Consider the following 21,196-nt stretch of genomic DNA (forward strand, 5'->3'; position numbering starts at 1 on the left):
ATCGATGTCAATCGGAAACTCTTTTTTTTATACCGTCATCTCATTTAAGCACTGCAAAAATGCTGTACCATTACAGAGTACCACTTATTTTAAATGGAGAACACAATATAACAATGTGGGCTATAAGTCCAGTTGTATTTGTGCAGTGAAGTATTATGCCAGTCCAAATTTGTAAAAGTATTATTACTCTTAAATATTATTACGTAACTGGTCCTGTCCCTAAAATGAAAGTATGTCTGACCCCTTACATCACAAGCTATGAACAAATTCGCTGAGAAAAAAAATGCAAACATAAAAAACACAATTAAATGAAGTGGTGTTTTTAAAATAATATAAAATATTTTATTTACGTGCAAATCAAATAATGCATATCAAACATCTCATCATAATAACGGGAAAACTTTAATTGCAGTGGCACCTCCTCGCCGCAGGGGGCGGTGTGTCGCCTCGGCAGCGGTGGTAAAGCAGAGGTCAAAGTGCATAGCTGAGGCAGCCGTCCCGGAAACCTCAAGACTAGAGAGCGAAACATGGGTGAAAATCAAGATTTCGCCGTTTCTTTTCAAGACAGCAAAGCCGCATACGTGCTGAGCAACGTCGCCGAGGTGGTTGAACGGATTCTGACCTTCGTACCAACGAAATCGCTCCTGCGGATCGCAAGGTACCGGAAAATGTCCACACGCTAAACAGTGAAGTAAACGCTAACGCTAATGGCTGTCGAGTGGAAGTGAAACTGTTTTTCACACACTTGCAGAACAGCTAGGAAGCCACCGACTCTTTGAACCTGGTGATTAATTGTTTTCAGGTGCTCGGTCGTGTTTGTGTTTTGTTTTGCATCTGCCGGAAACGTGAGCTGACTTCACCCTCCCGCTAAGTTTGTCTGGCAAGTGAAGCTGAGTGTGTTTATGTGTATGTGTGTGTGTTTCTCCTCAGTGTGTGCAGGCTGTGGAGGAACTGTGCCCGCAGGGTGCTGAGGACTCAGCAGCACCTCACCTGGGTGTCAGCATGTGGACCGTCCGACTCAGAAGTCCATGCACTCTGCAGCATCCTGGCTGAGGAGGTGGAGGTGAATAGGACGCCGTCACTCATACTCACATTCAATATGATTAGAGGGCTGTTTTGTCAGTAAACTATGGAGAAACATCTTGTAGGTACACCTTAATTAGCCAATACATGCAAAAAATGAATATGGTGAAGAATCTCTGATTAGCAAAGTAAATCAGTGTTGCTTATATAACTATTGGGTGAATACCAGAAGGTATTTTCATAAGTAAAAGCAAAAACGTTTTAACCTAAAAGTGATGTTGATTTAGCAAGCTGTAAACTTGATTGACAAGAAGTGATGTATTCACTGTTAACACGTTCTTTGAATCTGCTTATTTTACAGAAAGTGTTTCTCCTGCCGAACACAGTTCTGGCAATGGTAGACTGTGAGGCCTTTACAGGACAAGCTTATTGCTACAGACAGAGTAAAGGTTGGTATTAATCACTGTACTACAGCGTCTACATTACTATTTGAGTTTTGTTGGTAAATGGTCTAACACATTTTTTATCTCAAAGTTATTGCTTGGTTGTTTAAAATGTTGTACGCTGATATTAACAAGCCTGTTTGTTGTTTTCAGCAAAATAATTCAACAATGTGAATCCAGAAATTGGGTCCAGGACAGGTTACATTTTGTCAGCACAAAATTGCCACATTTTCAGATGTAGCATGTCTACCATACCTAGTTTAGGTATAGTTAATAGTCTTTGTATGAGAAGGCTTATACAGTCCTATGATTCAAGCATATTAAGTGAAAGGATGCTTTCAAGACATTTTCTGCCTTATTGTTTTACTGGGCTTTTGGGCATTTTTGTGAAAGCAGGAGTCCCACATGCTACCTAAATGTGTTCCTCTATTTGTTACTTTAAAAATATATTACCAAAACACAACACATGTTGCATTTGTGATTAAGGACACTGCCCTTTAATAACAAGCCCTGGATTAGATGGAGTTGAAATTGCTGTACTATTAGCAGGGCAGCAGCTTCACTGCTCTAATTGTGTCATCACATGATCCATTCAGGCACAGAAGTGAGTACAGTTCACCTAGGTTTTGGCAGCATTCAGACCCCAACACACAACCACTGTACTTACACATGTAAAACTCATGTTTGTAGCACAAAAATACACTTGGGTGAGGTTTGCAATATGCCATTCACATGGGCTTCTATAAGTAACTGATAAGTGATTAAAACTGCACAGCTGCAGGAACTTGAATCACTCAGTACGTTTACATGACACTTGAAAAAACGAATTATTGCCTTAATCCGACTATAACTGGACAATTGAAGTGCATGTAAACACCTTAGTCCGACTGAAATCGGAGTTGGAGAACTCCGATTAAGACACCCGGATAATGGGATTGAAATTCGATTTTCTCCGTCATGTATACACCTTAGTCGGAGTATAACTGGACAATGCATGTGCGCATGCTCCACAACAGTAGAGACGGCACAAAGTGGAGCAGAGAAGCCGAGAGAGAGAGAAAGCCAGCCCGTATCCTATTCTCAGCGCGCATCCAGCCCAGACTGACGCGCCTGGTCGGGAACTGCAGTTGAGAGCTTACTAAGTTGTTTATTCAGTTTTTTACGAGGTGACAGAGCCCGTCAGTTATTCGGTTTTCTCAGTTGCATGTAAACTGAGACAAGGACAGAAGTCCAACTTGACGCCAAAATCGAATTTTGAGCATAGCTCGATTAAGCTCTGCATGTAAACGTACTGACTGAGCTCTGAATCAGTGAACACTGGGTCAGTGGGAGGTATTGTGTTTAACCCAGTGTAAATATATCTGTTCCCTGTTTGTCAGTTTCAACTTGTGACCAATGTTCCCTTTTCTCTGTCACTGCAGTTTCACTGGAGTGTCTTGTCTTTTTCTTGATGTATTAAAAGCGTTTGTTTTGATTGATTGAGCATTTAGCATAGGCAACTTTGACATAGCACATCCATTCACTTATTTAAAAACATGATGGGATGTGTTTAAAGTTCTCATTTAATATTCATTAAAATTCATATCTTAATGTCTCAATGATGTTTTATTCACCGTGCAGCTACTTAGTAGAAACTCAAATACAGAGTGTTTTGGAACATTAAGAGCAGTAGATGTACAATCCCTGCCAGCCTGTGCCAGGCTCATGTAAATATCTATCTTAATCTAAATCATCTGCTTTTTAGAGCTCTTTTAAATTTCTGAAAGTTAATTATTGAAAAGATAGGTATATAAAACAGTGACCTTTTTCATCAACATGTTTTTTTTTTTCATTTACCCTTAAGCAAAAAAGAGTCGCCACAGTCCAGACACAGTTGAAGAGATGAACTTGCTCTTCCCCAAAGGCTGTAACATCATGGGCATTGCTACACCAGGCATCGTCTGTAAGTGTTTTCTTTCTTCTGCCTCTCTCACGTTTCATTATTCATAGACATGGAAAATAAAATTCCAACCTCAACCCTAAAGTACAACAGAGTATTAGGGCCACATTGAGAAAAAATAAATTCACAGACTTCGAGAATAAAGTCATAATTTTACAAAAATAAAGTCGTAAATTTATGACGACAAAGTCGTAAACTTACAAGAATAAAGTCATAATATTTTAACCTGTTGTCTTAGAGGAAAGTTGTTAAAATGAGGGTCGTGGACCATTTTGTGATCTTTTACTTTATACAAAATAATGTTTCTAAACTCATTTAAGTGGTACATCGCAGCTAAGCTCCAGAGCCCGAGCTCAAGCCCAGTCCCCCTGCGCTCTGTGTTGGGCTGCACGGCCGACCAGCCTCTCCCCCCAGAGCTCGAGCTCTGGAGCTCTTCACGTAAGCTACTGTGCTTCTCTGGGAACGAGGTAGCAGACAGTTGCTCTTCTCAACCAGAGTACTACCAGTACCATGAATCCTACAGTACATACTGGGGCTTTAATCTTTTGGCACAGCGGCACCACATTGTCATCAGTATCAGGACTTTGAAAAGAATATGCAAGAAAATGCATCTATTCCGCAGAAAGAACCAGGCAGTCGCTGCTTTTTTCTCATAAAATTGCCACTTAATTCTCGTAAAATTATGACTTTATTCTTGTAAATTTATGACTTTATTCTCAAAGTCTGTGATCTAAATGTGGCCCTAACACTCTGTTGTACTAAAGAAAATCGCGTACAGGAAATAATTGAATCCAACTTTTACATAAAAAAGTTCTTCAGATGAGAATCAGCGTTATGATGGTACACATATGAGTCTCTTGAGAAAATTAAAGCTAACCAGTTACCTTGACTTTATCTGAGAGGAATAATTCACCTTTTCAGCAGTGAGCACTTCGCATTAATCGCTGCTGAAGCTGCTGTGTTGGAAAGCACCGCTGGTGGCTGGCACCCCCCCGCCTCACCCTCTGATAGATTGCCTAGTCTGCCCGGTGCTGTGCTCCCCATTTCTCCACATAATCACAACCCTCCGGAGAAGCCGCTCTCCATCAGCCATGTTCTCGTTCCTCAAGATGATGGCTTATCACACTCCCATCGTCTATCAGATTTAATGGCTGCCACGGCTGTTTGTGATAACACTCATTTGGTGATATTGCCGCTAAGGGTCAGTGCAGGGTCACCGTGCACATCCAATTCAATTGGATTAAATCTTTGATTGAATAAGGGAGATATAGATTTCTTGTAATAGGTCTGCCAAATAGCTTCGTGTACATCTAATCATTTATGCATGTTGGTGGTGGGCCTGCACAGTATTGAAAAGATGACTTACGATACACCTCAACGTGGTATTTCTGCATAACCCTTTATGAATTCTATAACCTGTAAAATGCAGGTGGGTGTGGATAAATGACATACTAATGTGTCTGCTCTTTTTGAATACAATGAAGGGTTTGCTGTGATGTACAAATGCAATTACACACCAGGATTTTACCTCAGCACAATTTTAAACCTTAAAAAGAAAAAAGTGTGTGAATGAGGCTGTCGGTCTCATAATCCTATATATTTATGATGTTACAACCTGATGTTTTTTTTTCATATTTCATATCCATTTGCTAAAGTTTGTGCCTTTTTAATTACAGGGGTTGAAATTATACAGATGCTTGTGTGTTGATGATGAGATATCCTCTTTTTTTTTTTTGCGAGTCTAATTGGTCCTTGCTCAGTGTGCAGGTTGTGGTGTATCTCTTAAACTCTTTGTGTGGTTAGTTCATATGCAGTCTTGATATTATTATTGCTATTATTAATTATGAATTATTAATATTATTCTTTTAACCCATTAAACAAAACCATGTTCCACACTAAACTGGTAAATGCAATGCTATAATTCATTGGGTTGTAATTCCTCTAATGGCCACTAGATGCTGCCTCCTGAGGTCTCGACTCTCTTCGTAGGGTTTGTAGTGTTCCAGCTCTTTCCATATTTCTCTCTCCTGTTACCCCAAAACTTGAAGTGTCTGGTTCCAAATGTCCCTCCAGGATCTATTGTTGTTATTCCAGATGCAGAATCTGTTTTGTGTATTGACAAATCAAGACCCAGAGAGCCTGCTCCTCCATGACACATGAAGTGAGTCAGTGACTTTAAATAAGACTTTGCTCTGTGGTGTCTCATTGTCTCTGTGCAGTGACTCCTGGTGGGTCTTGCTCCAACCCCCCTCAGGAGCACCAAGAAGGGGAGGCAGGGTTTGCAATCATGTTCCCTACCATGGACGGTGTCCACATCAAGCCCTTTCACTTTTGCAAGAAGTCCATCTCCCCAGCTGCACTGAAAGAAGCAGGTGAGTGAAAAGAATTGCTCTGTCCTCTGCGCTGAGAAATGCAAAACCTGAACAGTCTTTCAGATGTGTTTTGTCGTACTTTCCCTCCAGGATTGGTCGACAACCCAGATCTGCGTGTGGTACTGATGTTTGTCTATGAGGCATATAAATCTGGAGGAGCACGCTTCCTCACCCAGCTGCTGGAGCCGCTGGCCAAGAGCAAAGCTCTCATTGCTGGAGGACTGGTAGAAAGTGTTTTCTCTCCACCCAGAAACTGGTGAGTTAGTGTTCTGCACTAATATTAAGATCATAGTGCCCACTGCACCATGATAGAAAAAAGTAACCAACATTCATTATTGCAACCAGAGACATTTAATGTCTGTATTTCTGTCGCTTATGCTCTTTGTCTCTGTCAGTGGGTTCTGATTAAATTAAAAATACAGTCTCAGTTTTAGACCTAAGTTATAGCAGCATTTTTACAACCTCACTCTTCACACTACGATGCTTACACTCCTTCTTCCCTTATCTCTCACTGTAGTTGTAGCCAGGGAGCCTACGGTGTGGTGGGCCTGGCCCTGAGTGGCCCGAAGGTGCAGGGGGCGTCTGTGCTCTTGGATCAAGACATCAGCAATCCAAAGGAAGCTGAAGCCACAATCCGGCGGTTAAAAGCAGCCAAGATTCCCGAGAGAAACACCCTGGGCTTCATGTTCGCCTGCGTGGGGAGAGGCCAGAACTACTACAACAACCAGAGCAACGTAGAGGCCGATGCCTTTCACAAGGTTTTCCCCAACACTCCGCTCTTTGGCCTCTTTGGCAACGGAGAAATCGGCTGCGACCGAATCATCAAAGATGATTACACGCTGTGCGACACTGACACGGACAGTCTGCAGCACGAGTACACTACAGTCATGACGCTGGTTCATCTAGGCTGACTTGACTGACCTGCAGTAACAATATAAAAAAGACGACCGTTCGTTCTCCTGCGTGCTACAACAGTCGGGAACAAACATTCAGTACCAAATGTTACTCTTGTTACGATATCGCTGTCATAATTTCTGCTCATAAAGCAGGAAACTATTTCTTTAGCCATTAACACATTGGTATCATCTGGGAAATTGTGTCCCATGGAGACTGTGTGAACACAGCTTCATATTAAAACCAGTGAATTTCACAAGTAGGACCCTGAGAAGCAAAGTAACCAACTCTGTTCCCATGTAGATGTGACAGAGCACTCGTGTAAAAATATGTGTAAATATTTTCCAAGATATCGCACACATCGATGGCATATCTTACTCACCTCTGACGTGAACCTCAAGGGTTGTTTGCTTTGCAGGTGGTTGAATTATACACACTTGTGTATCCCAAGCTAATAGTTGTTGATTCAGCAAAGGCACTTTTTTTTATCCATGTAAATATGAAGAGTGTGGCCCTTCCTCCACAAAATCAAGATAACCTTGATTTAAACACTCTTCCTCCTCCTCAAGGTTTTACACTTAAGATTTTTACACTTTTGTCTTACCAATGGAAAAATGAAACCGTGTTAGCCTACAAATTAGTACTCTTACACATAATATCTAACTCTCTGCCTGGTTCAGTTTGGCATAGAGAATTCAGACAGAATCTTACAGTGCCTCTTTTTAGTCCACATGTCAGATCATATCTTCCACTACCTACAACCAACTGTTAATGGTGGGTCTTATAGGTCACTTCCTCTCCGCAGCTTCAAATAATTCAACAGGACAGAACTGCTGCCCTGTTGACAATGCAAGTGACACTGCCAGTCAGTGTCACTTACATTGTAGAGGAAGTTTTCACATCAATTTAGTCTTGGCCCTTCTACAATTTCTAACTTTGGGAAACTGATCGGAAATTTAAGAACTGTCAGAATAAATTGTGAATTCTGTTTTTGGGTCATTAGATATTAAGAATGAGTATTTGGTATTATTTGCTAGTTATAAATGGTAAAGGTTCTTCATGAAACCATGATAATATAGTGTGAGACTAACTACCCAGCTGCATGTTTGAAAAAGCTGTCAAAGTTTTACAGATGCTGTCATACAGTATATCTGTGTAAAAAATCCATTGAATGCTACGCATTTCATTTCTAGATTTCTTTCTAGATCGCCCTGTCGTTGATTGATGTCTTGCTTTTTCCTCAACAAGAAGAAAATCCTGATGACAAAAAGGTGCAATTTCCAGTTTGTTTTTTTTCACATAGTTGCTGTTATTGTTAAAGTAGCCCATGTTAAGTTTAGCTTTTCTGTAAAAGCTGCAACAATGATTGTTGCAAGGACAAGTGGTCCATTAGTTTACTTTTAGAAAAAAAAAAGAATTAGATGTCAACACCTAATTGTATCCTCCTCCTTTGTATCATAATGTAAACAACTACCCATATAGTTTATGAAGAGGTCATTAAAATGTGTTTTAAGTTAGTGTGTAAGGCTCATTGAACAAAGTTGTTTTGCACTTTTCTACATGTGCCAAATCATATTTCTGCTCATTCTCCTCAATAAATCCCAAACAGTCATTATGAAGACATTCCCTTTTATTTCCTCAAGTCCTCTGTTAAAACCACTACAGCAGCATCTTTAAATCCAGGCAGTCCCCGGGTCCACTGGGCGTTACGCATCCTTCCTCGGTTGTAACTACAGGCCTACTACCGCTAATTAACATCACCACTTTTTCCTCTTTATTTGCGCACACCCTGAAATCGGAGCCTCAGCCTATAACATCTCCAGCAGCCCACGTCCAGGCGTGTTTAAATAAAGGAAGAGACGCTCGAGATTGATTGATGTCCGCTTTAACCATCGACTGGCTAATCCCGATGAATGACAAACGGTTAAGACAATTGCTGTTAAGACAGTTTATATTCCCATAGTATCTTTATTTTAGGAAACCATAAAAAAGCGCTCATGACACGGACAGGGACGACCTACCAGGCGTAAAGCTAATAAGATCATCTGTGGCGACAATCTGCTCGCAAATTGGCCTCGATCGGGAAACTGGGAAAATCTACTCGCTGCCTCTCTCTCTCCCTCTCTCACGCACACATACACGCACACATACACACACACTCCCCCCCTCTCTCTCACACGCACGCGCACGCTTGTCCAACATTTTTTAAGACCACTATGTCGTGACCGGAGCGATGCAAATGTCACACGTTTCACTGGCTCCTGTCAATCCCCGCCACCGACACGTCAATGTTTTGATGGCGTTTGGATGAAAATCGCCCCGTGTTGCTCAGCTGCTGCTGCTGTGGAAGGAGGCGGAGGAGGGAGGCGGGGGGATGGAGGTCGGGTAAGAGAGTCGAAGCTTCATCGGGGGCTCGCTTCAGCACCTGGACAGCTCCTTTCGCTGGGTTCCCCGCTGCGCTCGCCGGGGAAACCCTCGACTTGAGGAGCGGGATCTGGATCTGGAGGTGAATCCAGGATCTGGATCTGGAGCAGCAGCACACGCAAGCCCACAGCGATCCCAGATTGCACTCGTTTTTATTTGATCTCAGTCTGATAACACTTGAGAGCTAATATGATCTTGCCGAGTGACGATGCTGCTGCTGCTTGCGTTTGAGCTTCAGCCACCTCTTTGGTTTTGCACTGAAAGCCGAGCAGCGCAAGTGGGAGCAGCGGAAGCGGTGGTGCTTGTCCAATGCAAACGTGCTAAGGATAGCTGCAGCCTACACACACTGCGAGCCTGCTGCTGCTGCTTCACTTACTCTGATCACCGCCGAGGGAGACATTAGGCTACTATCAGCAAGGGGGCAGCGGGAGGCACAGTTACCCGCCAACAATGTAAATCTCACACAGGTAGGTCCTTTCTGCTTCAAATAAATAATTCATCTATGTAGAACGAGGAGCTCTCAGTAGTTGTACACACAAGTCTCGTCTAGTTTCTTCTCACTTCCTGCCCAATTAATTTGATACCAGCAAGTGAAACCAGTGCATTATTTTTATTTATTTATTTTTTTTTTATCACAGGTGCTTTTATAGCTCAGATGGCAGGAGCATGGAAAGACTGACATTTAGCCTACCCAGTTCTGTGGATAAATGCTTAAGAGGTGTGAAGACAAAAAGTTATGTTTGCAGTTCAGTCAGTCATTTGTAGGAACTGTGTCATTAATCTGAATCCAACTTTTTGAAAGCATTTGTAGATTTGAGGTTGGTGTTTATAAGTTTGATATCCATCGCCATCATCACTTTACTGAGTACAAGCTCCTTAACAGTAACTGATTTCTTACTACCTGAGTTTCTACGCAGAGCGTGTTTAAGGCCTTCTTTTGTTATTAGGATATAATGGTTAAAAAATAGAAGTCCCATCTTAATGTAATCCAAAAATCATCAACAGCACCAATAACTACAGCCTCCAAAAAGGTCACATAAACATGTCTGTAAAATAGTTTGAGCATATTTGTGCTACTAAATTAAAACTGCTATTTTTTCCCACTTACATTAATGAGCATGTTTCGTTGCAGGTTCAACATGAAAGAAGCATTGAAAAGGTGAAGAGGTGAACTGCGGCGTTAAACCGGGCAGAACCGAGTGGAGACCTTGTGATAACCACCACATCTCGCCTCACTAAGCATCATGGCTAATGCTGAGTAAGTACAGTCCACACACACTTCCACTTTCTGCCTCTGTCTCTTTATCCTCCAAACCATGTACACAAAACAGCAAGTGCGAGTGTAGGACATTTCATCATAGATCACACTTATTATCCCAATATGCTTTTGCTTTTCCACTTTTCTTCTAATCTGTCATTCTTTTTTCACCTCTTCCCAGATTTCTGCACAACATGTTCATTTTTTTCCCCCCAATAATGACCTTTATTCACTCAGATCCTGCTTTGGGTGTCTCTGACCCTCGTCACTCTGAATGCTACACACAGACACACACTGAGATGCAGATTCATGCAAACACACCTGCACAGTCTTGGCTATAAGACATGCATTCTGCAGCCATAAACACAGGTTCCAATGCTAATTCTTTCTGTGGAATACAACATATTAAATATTATTATTATCCAGTTAGTTTTACAACTTAACACCTTTTTCCTCGCCACCTCCAGTTTTCTCCCAGCCTTCCATTTTAATCTGCACCCTTGGTGTGTGTGTACTGAGAACAGCTGATGCATTAGTGTGTGTGTGTGTGTGTGTGTGTGTGTGTGTGTGTGTGTGTGTGTGTGTGTGTGTGTGTGTGTGTGTGTGTGTGTGTGTGTGTGTGTGTGTGTGTGTGTGTGTGTGTGTGTGTGTGTGTGTGTGTGTGTGTGTGTGTGTGTGTAAAGAGAAAGTAAGAGGTAAGGGAGAACACTGAAAATCATTATTCTCTGTCAACTCATGATTCTGCTGGGGTAGCATGACTCTAATTTGTCTCATCTTAACTAGCTGCATTTATTCTCTTGACCTAGATGAATAGCCCTAAATCATTGCTCCATTTGTGCTTTTATGAGAAAACCAGTCCTGCTCTCGGCCCCTTACAGAGCTCAGCTCGGTGGGTCTCAGTAGCAGCGTCATATCACATCGTGTTTGAGGTGAAAATGTATCCTAAAACAGATGACTGCTTCGCACATCGGCTTTTGACAGGTCACCTGCAAAAAAAAGTCAGAGTTGAACACTGATGATTGCATTAAGATACAGTTCAAAAATATGCTCAAAATGAAAAGGAACAATCCATTTAAATTTCTCTTTTTATCATTCAACCACTTGTGCCGCCACTTACCTAACACTTCTTCCTTCACCTTGGTTTTGACAGTGAAATAACACTGAATTTATGTATATCATTTAAACAAATGCTTTGTTTTATGCAAATTAGCCTGTCTCATTCTATATCTGTATTTTATTTCAATATAAAACCACAAGCAGACAATAAATCTGTGTTATTCTCAGTCATGGAAGAAGTGTGCCAGTGCAGCAACATAGAAATCAGTAAATATGTTCCAGTCACAATTAAACATAGTGAAAAAGTATTATCTGCAAAATTATACTTGTTCATTAAAACAGCCTGTGTGACTGATTTCATTTTAGATCACATCATTAGGTAATTAATAATATAGGCAACCCATCCGGGGTGCGCCCCGCCCCTCACCCACTGACAGCTCAGAGCGGCTCCAGCCCCCCCATGGTCCTCAAGGACAAGCAGTTTACCTAATGGATGGATGGACAGATTATTACATTATAAATGCTGATTCATGCTGTGTATAATCAGCATTTTCATATTAAAACAGTTTGAAGGGAAGCTAGTGTACTTAAGAAAGTTTGGTAGTTTTCAGTGCAGTGGTCACCTTCAGAAACCCCTCTAAATGGTCTCATGTTGAATCTTTGGCTCACAATACAAAATAATGGAGTCGTAAAGATGAAAAAACAAGGCACTAGACATTTGTTACTATATAGATGTAATGTTCTTCAAAAACGTGTCTGAGGTTTTGCAGCTTGAAAATATTGTACAGTGTAAATAACATTGTTCCCTGTAAGATTCTGAATTGTCCTTGTCCAACTGAGAGGACCATGCAGCTTTGTCTCCACATTGCTGTTCTTCCTGTCGTTTATTCAGCAGCAGTAGTTAAGAAGTTGGATACTAACAAATGTAGCTCCATGATTGTGAATTGTGGACGTTGTTCATTGTGTGCGTTCATACATACAACAACTTCAGCATACTGTTATTTAGAGTGTATTGTTCGTCCTTTGACTTTTCTTTTTTTCTATTGACAAACGAGCACCTCTATCGTCCTCCATACATCACCATAATAGTGACATTTTCAAACTCATCAGTCTTTTTTGTAGGAAAAATCACTCATCCTCTAATAAATTGTTCCTGGAAATGCCAGCCTCTTTACTGAATTTAACATTTAAAATGTAATAACACGACAGCTGTTGCTATGAATTCTGCACATGTATAAGATGCAGCAGCCAATCACTTCATATACTACAGGTGTACAGAATAGACTGAATGTTGCCTGTGTACATGCAAAAATACATTGCCATTCAGTAAAGTCTGTTTCACAAGACTACAGAAATCTGTCATTTAAGTCATTAAGTCTGCCAAGACTCATATTCCCTCATGTGTCTGTAGAAATTAAAATAATCTATTATTGGATACTGACAGTGTAAAAAGGTCCATGGACCTCTCTATTATGAAGAAGGCTTCTGTACATCTGCTGTCTTAGCCCTGCCCCACGAGAGTCTCTGCATCTCCTGTGTCTTCTACAGCTTGTATCTGTAAAGGTCAGATAAGAGACTGGTCACACCAGGGCCAGAACAGTCCATTGTGCGGTTCACCAATTCATCACAGTTTAATCTGTAATATTATTAATGAGCTAATGTGCCTGGCAGACTTCATTAATATCAACTGGCATGAAATTATGAAAGTTTTTCTGGAAGTTGAATTGGGTGTTCGAAGAAATTACCTGAAGCTATTTGTAAATTCTGTAGAAGTGATATGTATTAAGTCCTGCAGCATGAACACTGTTGAAACAGACGGCTTTGTTTCCCAAGTCGCTGCTTTGAAAGGACGGGAAAGGTGAGAGAGTGTGGACCGAGGTGCACGCTCTAAGGTGTGATGAGATCTTCGTTTTTTATGTTGTTTTTTTTTGCTGCTGTCATTGTTTTTGCTTGGTTTGATCTGGATGCTGATTAACTCCCCTAGGTAAAAGCTGACAGTCTTTCTTTCGCCTCATATTCATCTTTTGATGTGAAATCCATATTACGGTGTATGTGAGTCAGCAGCAAAGACAAACATTACCCACTATCTTTACTTTCTTAACAGCAAGAGAAGGAAATGTGCGTCACTAACACAGGTCCATATGTAGTGGAGCATTAGAATATCTGTATGTTGCTGTCACCAAGACACATCTGTTACATGTTGTCATCAAACTGGTCTAGGTGTTGTCTGAATATATGGTGGGAAGTTGTTGGATAGTTTGTGCTAAGTGTGTACACACTCACATGCAGTGAGTCTATAACACTAATAGACAATGATGTCCAGCTTCTCCAAAGTTCTCTGCAGCAGCTGGTGGGAGCAAGGAACATCTGCTTTGTGTTCAGTGTACTGGCCAAGTTTGAGAGTGTTGTAGATCCTCAGGCATAATGCTCAGGCAACCTAATCTAACGTGTGTGTGTGTGCGTGTGTGTTGATCTTCTATTCCACTTACGCCTTAGACAGAATGGACTGTGGTTCAGGATAAAATGCGCCTGGATGTAAATATATTTTCTCTGCCCCCCTGCAGAAGGTGTGCTTTCAAAGCTGCCACTGGGCTTTTCAAGGGGAGGCGATAAGCAGTTCAACCTGTTTGTTTGATGTGAGTTGGAGATATGTTATTTCTTGTTTTATATCCTTTATAGATGCACAATGTTTACACCAGGCATCAGTGCATGAAAGCATGTCAGATTTATATTTCATATTTCCCATCTCACAGAGCCATTGTCACTCAGTTCTAGATCCATTGACATACTGTATTCAAACACTGTGTAACTGTCAGTATGACTGCTATAGTTGATCTTGTCATAATGCAGAATGTAGGTGGAATTAATGATATATGAACAGTGTTGAATAAAAGCTGAAATGGGTGTATAATGTACTGAATTCATATCGAGGAACTTTAATGTCAAATTTATTCTAAAGATTTTTGGGCATATTATATTAGTTAGCCAAAATTACCCCTGGGTTGCCTTTTAAAAAAACAACACTTTTTAAAACTAAATTTCTACATATTTAAATGAAACTAAGAGCCTGTAGCCAAACATGCTTTGAGCAAAATGTTATGATATAATGCTGACAATGACAATGCTGTCATGCTGAAGTTTTGCAGCCAAATCACCACATCATAGTTTAATGTAATAGCATACTAACATTTGCTAATAAGCATCTCTTGCATGGTCGACTGTAAGTCTGTCTTGTAGCATAGGGTTTATGAGGGTCATAAGTGAGACACTTCCAGTTGTCTGAGGAAGAACATTCTTCACTACCACTGGCCTAAAGGTACTTATGTGACCTTCTGCTTTGGCCACTGAAATCCCGTGAGCAACCTTTGTCACACGATGACCTTTCCTACCTGGCCCACAACTCTATAGTCCACTATTTAATTTTATCTGCCACCCCCAGGGAATCCTGCTCCCCTGAATATCACTTCTTTCCCGGGGGTGCTCTTTTGCAGCTGCAGTCTTGTTAGTCTTTCCATGAAATAATGTTTCTGAGAATTTAGCAATTGCCACTGTTTGTTAGATAAGAACATCGGGCGGTACTCCAAAAGGTCAGTTTTTGATTTTAAGACAGCAAAAAATGTTGTATTTTATTTGTACTTACAAAGAAACTGTTTGTTTAGGGGTTTTGTCATTGGCATTATTTGCGTATACAGTAGTGCATTAAAGTTATGATAGCATTAATGAATTCTAACATTTTACAAGGAGCTAAAAATTCAGATCACCCTTTTTATGAATTTCATGTTTACATTTGATTTGGTTCCTCAAGCTATGATGCACAGTCCACTTTGTGAATGAGTCTCAAGTTTCACATCTCCATGCAGCATTGATATAACTAAAACGGACATATACAGCACAGTGTCGTGGATTACCGTGCTGAAGTTTTAAATCTTGCAAAAAGAACAGAGTAGCAAAACAGAAATTCACTATAAATCCATCGGCTAGGTCAGCACCTTTCTTGATATCTCGACTGGCCGGCTGGCAGCCAGGCAGCGCACCAGGTACATCACTGTAAGCTATGAGCTGGTGGGCTCTGGACAGCTTGTGTCTGTCATGAGTAGTTATGTGTACAGTCCTGATTGTTTGGGAAGAGAGCCAAACCTGCTGCTGTGCTGTAGATGAGAGGTGGTATGGATGAGATGTTGTGTGTAGGAGAAGCGTGGTGAAAACAACATCTATCAAGCACAACGCGCAGTGGCATGATATTGTATATCCACAGTCTCAGGGTGGGAATCGATTCTTTGCCAAGTTAAACAAGTGTGCAGGAATCTGTCACAGAGGCACATTTACAACTTTCACAATACAACAACATACTAGTCCGTCCTGACGTGGATTTTCTCTAGTGAGTTATTTTCTTAGAGCAGCGCTGGTTGGAGAAATACATCAGTTGCACTGAAAACTACTAAATCAGAGTCCCTTTTCATTAAAGAAGACCTGGTAAACATTAAAGGGGGATTAAATAACAATGAGAACATTTGCTTTAACTGATTAGTAGATTTTTGTTTTAACTTTATTGATTTTAACAGCATCATATTCACCGCCATGATATTCTTTACTATTCAAACTTAATTTAATGTAATTTGATTTAGCTATATATACCGGTACCTTACTGAAATCATATAGTTTCTGAGAAGTCAAAGGGCTGCTGCCTGCAGAAACTTTAAGTAAAACTCTGGTTTTTGGTTTAATATCCATTCTCTTTGCTCATATAATACATATTGCAGTGTACACCGGTTAACAGCACCATAGTGTTTTTGACTATATAGCGTATGTGAAATGTGAGGCCCTCTTGTCTAGGGAAATAATTCCATCAAATTGGGTGGAGGGCAGCAGCTCTTGAGATTAGATTGCAATAACACATTTTCCTGAAAAGAGAGATTTTATTAATGAAAAACAAAAAAACACTGTTGCATGCCATCCAGATAGTGATGAGAAGACTCTGTTTAGAAACTGCTACTGTGGCCTTACATATACACTACTCACAAAAAGTTAGGGATATTTGACAAGAATATCCCTATAAAAAGTTCATGCTACAGTGATATTCTATCATGAAAGCAGCCTTTAAGTAGAAGGATGCAATGGTAATTTCTTTATCTCAAACAAAAGCTAACAACAGTATACTATACTATACTATACTATACTATACTATAGCACAACAAAAATCTCAATGTCTCAATAACATTCGGACAATTAGATGCTGCTTGTGATTTTTGTGGTTAATCACCTTGTAAGAGAACAGCATGTTATTCAATAAGTACTGAAACATTGAACAATTGGACATGTACATTCAAAAGTTTAGAGAAGGCTAAATTAAGTTCACCTGTAAAGGTTATAGTGTATTTTAGGTGCATTCTGAAATTTAATCCAAAAGCCAAACATCCTTTTTGTGAGTAGTGTTTAAATATGTGTGTGTGTGTTTATTTATTTATGTATTTGCAGTAGCTTACATATATGCAGACCTATATGAAATTGATGACCCAAAGAACACACTCACACAGACTTGTTTTTACATGGTTACTTTTTAAAGCCTGTATAGTTATAAGAACAAATGTGAACATGAGTCCTCCAATCATCAGCTTTCCCATTACATGAGAATCAAAGACATTCAGATCAAAATCAATGCAGTGCCATCTTTTTTGTTACAAACATTCTTCATCCTTCCAAAGGAGGGTGGTATTGCCAGAAACTGGACTAGTAGACACAACTGTCGTTAGAATAATTTAGGTGACTCTGATGACTCAAGCAACTGTCGTTACAGGCGAGATCACTGGCCTTGATAATGACTGCACAGAGGTTAAATACCGGGGTCTCCCCACCAGTCACTCAGAGGCAGGCTCTTGAATGAGATATATCTACATTGCTGGTCAAAATTTTTTTTTACACCATGTCCATTTTTCCAAACTCCTTCATCCTCCTTCAATTCCTTCATCCTTGTCAAAACCAAATAACGACATCACCCACAATTCAACCCATGTTCAGTCAGATATTTAGGTATTTGGTCATTGGATGTGCTATGATTACAGCTCTGAAATGGCTCAGGCAGAGAGAGGGCAGGGAAATGTCATACTTTATATGTGTTAGAGGGGACATATAGAAATGTCACTTTTTGAAGGCTTTTTAACATATATTTGGGTGTTTGGCTTGCCTTCCAGGCTCGCAAGGTTGAAATCCATGTGGTTTTACGAGCTGTTCCCTCAGTTGTCATTCAATGACGTCATTAGTTTTTGAATTTGCATAATACCACCCCTACCTGTGAGTAACGATACTGGTAGAGGGTGCAGGGCAGGTTGAGCAGTGGTTCATTTGCATTTAAAGGGACAGGCACTGAAACCAGCTGTTCTGAGCAGGGCTATAGAGTGCCGAAGCGGAAGCAGGAAGTAATTTCGTGATCCGATTGAATTGTGTCATGAGAAAAATATATGACCTTAACCTACTTAAAACATCACATTTCATGCCAAAAAAACAGCAGTTTATCGTAAAACGGCAACGGAAGAATGTATTTGTGTGAAGACCGCTCTACAGATCTGGTGTCTCACTAAAAATACGTCACCAGGGCGGCATTTGGTGTGTGACGTCACCTACGCGACTCGTAGTCTTTCTGGTTACGAATTCTTCTGAATTTTATTTTACAATAGTTTTACAACAAACTGCTGATTTCTCTGCATGCAACGCAATGTTTTAAACAGGTAGTGGTCATATTTTTTTCTCATGGCACAATTCAATCGGATCACGAAATAAAATTTTGACTCCCGTTCACTTACATGGAGATTTTTTTCGAATTGAGGTCCCATGGCGACATTACTTCCTGCTTCCGCTTCAGCACTCTATTTTGAGCAGATGAAAAGAGAGCTGTTACGATTGATCCTTCGGGTATTTTGACCCTTGCATGTCACAGACAGGTCTTTAAGACACCTAGGAACTATTTTAATTTGTGGAAAAGGGGCATAATATGTCTCCTTTAATATTTCATAATGTGTTTCAATAGGGAATAAGCACTTGGCTGGCTCCTGCTTCACTTCCCAGTCTTAAGGTCACACTGGTTCAGAGTTTTGATCTGATGGGCCTTGGTGGCTTTATTTCCACACACACGCACGCACGCACGCACGCACGCACGCACGCACACACACACACACACACACACACACACACACACACACACACACACACACACACACACACACACACACACACACACACACACACACACACACACACACACACACACACACACACAGATTAGGATGCCCTCCAAAAGCTCAGGTCACTCCAGATCACATCTACGGTCTTTTAGTGTTGACATTATCACTGTATATTTTAATAAACCATGGCTGTGGCCTACAACCAGGGTCATGGATTGTGTGTGTGTGTGTGTTATCTGTTATCTGCCTGCATGTCTGTCCTTTCCCAAAGGTATGCCTGCCTGTCAGATAACGTGCCCCTCCTCTGAATGTTTTAGGTCACTCAGTGTTGTCTGTCGCAACAGTAGAAATAATAAGTTAGAGCTTGATATTTGTACCTTTTGAGAAACTCCTGCAAACAACACAAGACCTTTGACTGTCTGAAAAGGAGGGAGCAAACTGGAAAAAAACAAACAGGTGTTGTCCTCCCCCTGCACTTTTTTTCTTCTTACTTTTCTCTTCTGGCAAAAGAGAAAATGGAAGCACCATCTCTTTTTCACCACCTTGTCTCCTCTTTCGTAGCACCTCTACATTTCCACTTCTTCTTCCACTTTGCCACTTTACTTTTTTCTTTCCACTGTTCTTTCTATTTTTTCACTCCTTCACTTTTGCAAATTACCACCACGTCTCACTTCCAGTCCTCCCCCTAAACCTTTGCAGTCCTTGTTCCCCTCACTGTCACTTCTCCTGACTACTTTCTCTGGTTCCGGCCTCATATCTGTGGTTATTTTCCTATTTTTTCATTGTCCCTATGTTTCTTTTGTCTTTATTGCCCTCCCCTGTCCATCTTGTATAATCACCGATATCCATTCCCCCTTGGCCTCCCTCTCCTCCTCTACAGTTTCCTCTCCTCATCCACCTTTTTTTCTGACTTCCTTTGACGTTTGAAGGAGAGTGGGGATCCACTCAGCTGACAAAGGGAGAGGCGATGACGTCACAGCAGACATGATACACCAGCATCTGCTCTGGTCTAAAAATACACACCACAGGGCACACACAGTCAGTCTGCAGCTGCACTCAGCATTTGTTTCCACCTCCACGCTCTACTGAGATGGCCCAGCTTTTACACAACTGGGGCTTGTGGGCACGCTGGGTTACATGCTGCTGCCCCACAACTGAACTGCCTTGATGTGTTAAGATATTACTTTAAAGACTCTAGCTATGTGCAGGTGGGGTCACAGTGTGCTGACTGAATAAGGTGGAAGCATATACGTTAACCTTTCCTTTGTGCATTATTTCATTTCTTATATATATAAATCATTCAAATTGGCATTCAAAGGTCCTTATTGTAAATTCCAATTAAAACCTTATCAATGAGGAATACTGATAAAAAATGGTGGCACTTACGTACAGTACAGTGAATCTTAGGTCACTTCAATCATTTATTCAGTTTGCCCTTTTTTATAGCTTGTGTTTTTTGGTGTAATATTGTTGTCAGTTTTATTTTGTCACGTGTATACAATATTTTCTTTAGACCTGATCTCAAGTTGATTAGCATTACAACTCACCCACTTATTTAACACAGCAAAACAATGATACAAGTAAATGTGACCATATATGGAGTTTTCATGTTCTCCCTATGCTTGTGTGGGTTTTCTCCAGGTACTCCAGCTTCCTCCCACGATCCAAAGACATGTAAGCTAGGGTTAATTGGTGACTATAAATTGCCTGTAGGCGTGAGTGTGAATGGTTGTTGGTATGTACGTATATGTCAGCCCTGTAAAGACTGGTGACCTGCAGTAGCCTACACCTGTACACCCAGTGTCAGCTGAGCTAGGCTCCAGCCTTCCTGTAACCCTAAATGGATAAGTGGTATAGCTTATGAAATAGCTAATTGTTACCTTGTATGCTTTTATTTCTGAAAAACTGATTACAAGCAATACATTAAATTATGTTATAATGTGTGTCTGCTGATAAAGTGAAATTACACTTTTAACAGTATAGGAAAAACTTGGAGCAATCTTTCTCAAAGAATGGTGGTCTGTGAGCGACTCCCACTGGTCCGTGACATGGTAGCATATCACGCTAAAAAATGTACACCTTTTGTTGTTTTCAATATTAAATCAATTAGTAGGCTATGTGAAATCAAAATGAGAATATATTTGAATTGGCTGTTTTGCGGATTTGTCGGACGTGAACAGTGCAGTAGACAGGTTTGCGACACCGCAACCAATTTAGACCCTGTGCGAAGTGTGCTAATGTTTAATTGATTATGGATCAGTGGCTTAGGCCAGAAAACAATGATTGAGCACAGAGACTATGATATTGGTAAAGCTGTTGTAATTTGTGAGCTGTTGAAGTTGGTGTAGTGTTTTGGAGGTTAGGTGGTCCGTGAGTGTATTTTTCTGACTGAGAGGGATTGGCTCAAAATCTTACAACTTTGACAATTTAATTACGATAATAAACATTACAAATGTGTGTGTCATTGAAATAATTGCTTTGAGCAACATTAAAAAGATAATGTGTATTTGTTATAAAAAAAAAACATTATTAAATATTATGGCAGTAACAGAAGTCTGCAGAGAAAAACCTTAGTAGCTGTTTACTTCAGTAATCCTTACAACATTGTTCCC

At 40.6% G+C, this 21,196-nt stretch overlaps 3 protein-coding genes across 3 annotated transcripts in view; all 3 read left to right on the forward strand.

Annotated features, from left to right (window-relative positions):
* LOC311007767 (tropomyosin alpha-1 chain-like) overlaps positions 1-21,196 on the forward strand; it is a gene marked incomplete at both ends in the record, with an annotated part of 69,749 nt that overhangs the window by 9,365 nt on the left and 39,188 nt on the right. The gene's annotated exons all lie outside the window — the stretch shown is intronic.
* Positions 497-8,188, forward strand: fbxo22 (F-box protein 22). The gene is made up of 7 exons (XM_084001048.1): positions 497-658; positions 931-1,063; positions 1,385-1,472; positions 3,310-3,408; positions 5,625-5,777; positions 5,868-6,033; positions 6,295-8,188. The coding sequence occupies exons 1-7, from the start codon at positions 528-530 to the stop codon at positions 6,686-6,688; spliced, it is 1,164 nt and encodes a 387-aa protein (XP_083857174.1). The 5' UTR covers positions 497-527; the 3' UTR covers positions 6,689-8,188.
* LOC311008048 (transmembrane protein 266-like) overlaps positions 13,206-21,196 on the forward strand; it is a gene marked incomplete at both ends in the record, with an annotated part of 37,784 nt that continues 29,793 nt past the window's right edge. Inside the window, 2 exons of the mRNA XM_084001481.1 lie at positions 13,206-13,267; positions 20,226-20,258. Of these exons, the coding sequence (XP_083857607.1) occupies positions 13,206-13,267; positions 20,226-20,258 (95 nt within the window). The remainder of the gene's footprint in view (positions 13,268-20,225; positions 20,259-21,196) is intronic.

Source organism: Trachurus trachurus, assembly GCF_905171665.1.
Source record: "Trachurus trachurus genome assembly, chromosome: 3".
NCBI lineage: Eukaryota > Metazoa > Chordata > Actinopteri > Carangiformes > Carangidae > Trachurus > Trachurus trachurus.